The 5,844-nt window shown below is 57.4% G+C and overlaps 1 protein-coding gene across 1 annotated transcript in view; it reads left to right on the top strand.

Moving 5' to 3' along the window:
• OTOG (otogelin) overlaps nucleotides 1-4,528 on the top strand; it is a 76,605-nt gene extending 72,077 nt beyond the window's left edge. The window contains exons 54-56 of the mRNA XM_032358182.1: nucleotides 550-595; nucleotides 2,915-2,994; nucleotides 3,078-4,528. Of these exons, the coding sequence (XP_032214073.1) occupies nucleotides 550-595; nucleotides 2,915-2,994; nucleotides 3,078-3,278 (327 nt within the window). The 3' untranslated portion in view covers nucleotides 3,279-4,528. The remainder of the gene's footprint in view (nucleotides 1-549; nucleotides 596-2,914; nucleotides 2,995-3,077) is intronic.
• Nucleotides 4,529-5,844: the final 1,316 nt, after the last annotated feature.

Genomic DNA, 5,844 nt, shown 5'->3' on the forward strand with positions numbered 1-5,844 from the left:
AAATCACACGCATATACTCCCTAATTCACAAAGCTCTCCCATATCATTGTTAGGCTGATTTCATAAGCGAGGAGGAGGGCTCTGCCCCCATTTTCAAGGTGGAAAAATTAAACCCAGAGGAAAGGGGTGACTTATCCAGGGCTGAGATAGAGCCCAGGTCACTGGACCAAATGGGCCAGCCCCTGCACCCCTCCCCTCCCTGACCCTCTGTGCAGGAAGCACTAATGAGGGAACACGTGGGGCATGAGGGAAGCTGCTCCCTGGAAGGATGGGGGGCCCACACCCTCTTATCCAGCCTGCAGTCTTACTGGGGCCACAGGCCGCCTTAGTGTCACTGTCCCAGCCAGTCAGGTTAGCCTCTCTGGCTCTCCCATGGCCAGCCCAGGGACCCCTTCTCCCACTGGCCAGGCCCTGATGGATGGAAAGACCTGGTACTCCTCTCCCGGAGCATCATGGGAGAAAGGGAGTCACTCTCGCTGCCTCTTGCTGGGATCTTGGCTCCAGGTCTAGGACAGGCTCTCCCTCTGACCTCCTCTCCTCTCCCTCTAGGCTGGGGGCTCAGTGGTACCGTCCTTGGAAGGGTGCTGCAGGACATGTGAGTGAGCACGGCTGAGGCCCGGGGGTGAAGGGGGACACCTTTCGGGTCGGGGGACAGGGTATCATGCCAGGGTTCAGAGGGCCAGGTTCCTGGCCTGGCACCCCAGTGGCGGTTCGTCAGGGGTTATTAAATGAAGGAATAACACACCTCCCATCGGGCTCATGGCACTGGCAGAGATATGGGCAGACACATACTCATGTCCCTATCCCAGCAAAAGTCCTCTGCTTCTTGATGGAGACAGGGACGTCCAGGAGGTCAGTAATTCCCCACCTGTTCTCCCTCCTCCTGTACGACCCCCAGCCAGAAGCCCCCCAGGTGAATCCTTCCTGTGGCCGGGAGCCCAGTCTTAGAGGTGCCCCCTGGGTGGGATTCAGGCCCGCGGGGTCCCTGACTCAGTCTGAGTGAGAGCTCTGGGCATGTGTCCCACATCTGGCTCCTGGAACCCGCAGTCCCAGCCACATAGGCAGGCACGTTCCAGTCAACTGTAAGACCTTTGCCTACGCGCCTCCCCTCCCCCTACGGTCCTCAGACTGGCCTTTGGAGGCCAGAATTTGGGACGCTGTGTCCACCTCACAGACAGCAGGAAAGCTGGGCTCAGTGCCTCATTGGCTGGTCTCTCACCCGCAACTCACGTTCGCTGAATATTCCATGTGCTCCCATGTGACCTGCGACCCATGTCCCTCTCCCCAGGTTCCCCGGGGACCCTGTTTCCTGTGGTCCCCGTTAGCCCCGCCTCTCCTCCACGGGTTAGTGTCCACTGCCACCCAGGTACTCCTCTTGGAAGGACTGCAGGCGTGCAGCCATGTTGCTGTTCCCAACAATGTCCCTTCTGCTAGATGGCCCCAGCTCTGGGGGTGGGGGAGGGAAGGGCACGGGCCCCTGCTCCCTGCCTCTGGCAAGGGCCTTTAAGCCAACAGTGCATGCTGAATAGCGAGCCTCACCCCCTGGGCTTGCGTGGGAATGCTTCAGCGGTGCCCACTCTCCCGGAGCCCATCAGCGCCCAGTGCTGCCACTGCTTTGCTCCCGCTGGTCACTCAGCTGGTCTCAGTCCAGGACCTCAAGGGCCATGGCCAGGACAGGCCTTGGGCCTCTTGCCTGCTAGAAGCAGAGGGGGAGGAAAAAGTGAACTTAGCTCTGGCCAGGAGTCCTCCAGCTGGTATGGTGGGAAACCCACTGTGGTGAGGCCCAGAGGCCAGAATTCCACCCCATTTCTGGCAGGCTCCCTGGGGTGACAGAGAGAATCCGTGCATCAGGCAAATATTTACTGAGCATCAATACACCAGGCCCTGTTTTAGGCACTGTAGACGTTTTAGTGGGAGAGACAGAATAATAAGTAAAATATATAGTAAGACAGATACCTCTAGTTTTAGGGGGATTGAGACTTACACAGTTTGGGGGGGCCTCATTAAGAAGAATACAAACTTACAAGTCCCATATCAGGGTGTGAAATTGAATATTTATTTAGAACGGAAAAGAGCTCACAGCAAGCTGAGGGAGGGGCTGTTCAAAAGAAGGTCTGAAGCTTCTGTTTCCCCAGCATACCCACCCTTGTGTCTCTGGTGAGATGGTGATGGTGCCCAGGCTAGGAATAAGGCAAGGGAGGGGTCGGGGAGGGAGCAGAGGGTGGAGGGAGGGGGTTGTTGTTTCAGGCGGGGGCGCAGGCCTGGGGAGGAGATATTTCCGTCTGTGAGGGCCTGAGTGGCCCTAAGATGGCCTGTCGGTGGGAGGCATGGCCCAGGCAGAGGAAGCTGCTGCCAGTCACCTTCCATGCCTGTGATGACTGTGTGAGGTGCACGAACCCCTGACCCTGTCCGATGGATACGGAAACCCAGTGAGCCCGCTGTGTGCCAGCTTCTGGTACAAGGTAGTGGGTTTCCATACATTCAGGAAATTGCCGATTCTAGAAGACCTCTCAGAGTCGGAACGCTGAAGCTGAGAGAGGGGTGGGGACAGGGCCAGGGTCACCAACAGGGGTTAGAGACAGGCACTGGGGCTGGGGTGGGGAGGCAGCCTGCCTCATCTCCAAATCCTCCTCTTCCTAGCCCAGAGCACCGCCCCCGCATCGCCCCCCCACCGCCCCCCCACCCCCCCGGCCATCCAGACCTCATTCCCTGTCTCCCCTGCCTTCACCACCTGCCTGTCTCTCCAGGGCACTGAGTGAAAGGCTTTCTCTTTGCTGGGGAGGGGCACTAATGCATGGGCACTAACGCCTGTAGAGAGACCCTCAAGCATGACACTAACTGCCCCAGTCTGGCCCGTCCTGCTGTCCACTGCAAGCACTTCTCAGCCACAGCTGCCCCCTCCCTGCCCCCCCAGGTAAAGAGGACGGGCGCTCCTGCAAGAAGGTCACCATCCGTATGACCATCCGAAAGAACGAATGCAGGAGCAACACCCCTGTGAGTGGCGCCCCCTGGCGGTGGGAGAGGGGGCTTCGCAGGGTGCGCTGCACCGTCAGCCTCACGAGCCCGCCCACCTCTAGGTGAACCTAGTGTCCTGCGATGGGAGGTGCCCGTCTGCCAGCATCTACAACTACAACATCAACACCTACGCCCGCTTCTGCAAGTGCTGCCGGGAGGTGGGCCTGCAGCGGCGCTCCGTGCAGCTCTTCTGTGCCACCAATGCCACCTGGGTGCCCTACACCGTGCAGGAGCCCACCGACTGTGCCTGCCAGTGGTCCTGAGGCCTGGGGGCCGGGGCTGGCTGGACCACCTCTGCCACCCCCACCTTCTGCTTCCAGTGGGCCCAGGGTGCCAGGGCGGGGGGTGGGCCTGGCTGCTACAGGTGTGGGGAGCAGGTAGGTGCTGAAAACGGAATGACGGGCAGAGGCTCGGAGAGTGATTAGAAAGGGCCACACCTGCCCATCCCGGCTTCTTCTCTGGTCTCCCTCTCCTGCATACACCGAAAAGCATCATACCTGAGGGCTCAGGGAACTCAACTCTGTCCTTGGCTGAGGTCTGGAATGGGCCTGAGCCCTGACTCTGGCTGCAGCGGGGTGGAGGGGGAAAGATTTCCTGGGAAGCCAGGCCCCAAGCTAGACTCAAGACCATGTACAGGGCAGGGATGTGGTGGACCCTTTCTACCCTGGGAGAACCACAGTAAAAGGACAAGGAGGCTTTAACTGCAATACACAGGCCTGCATGGGGCTGCACAGGGGGATTTCCCAGAAGCGAAGAGGGTGGGTTCCCAGGTCCTCCCACCAAGGTCTGCAAGGTCAGGCCCAGAGACAGGGGAATGGGCTCAGTGACCTTCGAGTCCCCTGTAGACTCAAGAGGGATGCCCTGGCATTCTGTCGTTACCCTGTGGTTCAGGAAAGGATTTAGAAGAACAGACCCATGCCTGCTCCCTATGTGGCCCCCACTCCCAGCCTCCCTGGCAGGTGAGCTGGTTCTTGTGAGGTGGTAGCAGGAGCCCCCAAGGGTCATTGGTTATTTTAGGGTACCTTCAGACTGGAAGGGCGTGCCTGGCTTTGCCACGTGCCTCTTCTCCAAGGCCATAGCAGAGTTGGTCTCTGGAGGGGCCTGAGGTGAGTTTTGTGGCTCAGCCAATTCCTAGCTCTCTGCTTCGTGGGACTGTTTAGCAGGAGAGCATCTGTCAGTGGGAAATGCAGGCGCTCCACACATACAACTGGTCTTCCAGCGTTTTGTCAGAGCCTTGTCTCTGAACCAGAGTGTCCTTCTTAAAGCCAGGGCTAAGGTCCCTTTCACACCCCACTCTACAGGTCACCTCCACATGCCCCTTTGTTCCACTGGTGCAAAAGGCATGGACACGAGGTTGTTCACGCCCCAGCATTACCCTGATATGCCTGGGGCCGTGGGGATGCCCTAGGGTTGGGGTTAGTAGCCTGTGCCAGGTTGGGCCCCAGCTGTTCCTGCAGCTTCTTTTTCTCGGATCTATATTCTGGTTCTGTAACTAATAAACCACGGAAAGACACCAGGCCACTGAGCGTCTCTGAGGGTGTCCAGTCTGCTTTGACTCTGAAGGAATTTCAGCTGAAGAGAAGACCCTGTTTCATGGCCCTGAAGGTCACTCCAACTTCTCCTGCCCCATCTGCCCCCCGCCCCGCACTTCCCCACGACCCCCCAGCGCCTGCCCCCAGCTTGTTGGAACTGAGCTGACAGGAGACTGGCTCCCAACGGAAGGGGTGGGAGGAAGGCGAGGACATGGGGAGCTGGGGAGCTAGCGTCCCAGTGGGGGCCTCGGTTTGGAAAGGCAACCTCAGGCTTTCAGATGACTGTTCATCTACCTGTCCCCGACGACGCAGCTTTGCTGACTTGGCCCTCCTGGGCTCTAGCTGGAGGCAGCTCCCCAGCACCTGCCCCATCCCCACCATGGGGCCTGGCTTCCGGTGATCACAGCCATCACTGGAATCACAGTATTCCTGCCTTTTCTTCCCCCCTTACCTGCCCTTCCAGCCAGGCATCTCCTCCTGCCTGTTCCTCCTGGAAGCCAACCTCCCACCCCAGCCCTCTGGCCAAACATCCCAGTCCTGTTCCCTCAGCTTCCTCCCGAGAAATCAACTCCTCAGACACTCCAGTGAAAGATTAGTAAGAAGCAAATCATCGCCCAGCATGATACTGTGCTCTGTGCTCTGGAGAAGACAGGAGACAAGGAGGAACTTAAACCTTGATCAGTGTTGCCCAGTTGCCCAATGCTGATGTCAGTGTTCATTAAAACAATTTGGAGATGGTGATTCACATCAAAAATACCTATACCCTTTGATGAAACTCTTGAATTTCTAGACAGCTGTGATAGGCTGAAGGATGGTCTTTCACGTATTCATGCCAGGAACCTCGAAATATGTGACTTGACAGAGTAAAAAGGACTCTGCAGGTGTGAATAAGACTCTTGAGGTGGGGAGATGATCCTGGCCCAGTATAATCCCAAGGGTCCTTGTAAGAGGGAGGCAGGAGAATCAGAGTCAGAGGACATGGGATGACAGATGCTGAGGTTGAAATGATGCACTTTGAGGTTGGAGGAAGGGGCCACTGGCCAGAGAATGTGGGCAACTTCTAGAAGCTGGGAGGGGCAAGGAATGGATTCTCCCCTGGAGCCTCCAGAAAGAACGCAAGACTGCCCACGCCTTGATTTTAACCCAGCGAAACCGATTTAAGACTTCTGACCTCTGAAACTCTAAGAGAACTGGTGTTACTTTAAGCCATTAAGTGGGTGGTAATTGTTACCGCAGCTGTAGAAAACTAATACGGCATCTAAAGAAGTAATTCATACAAGGAGGCAAGTGCCAATTG

This window comes from Mustela erminea, chromosome 9 (assembly GCF_009829155.1).
Source record: "Mustela erminea isolate mMusErm1 chromosome 9, mMusErm1.Pri, whole genome shotgun sequence".
In the NCBI taxonomy this organism is placed as follows: domain Eukaryota; kingdom Metazoa; phylum Chordata; class Mammalia; order Carnivora; family Mustelidae; genus Mustela; species Mustela erminea.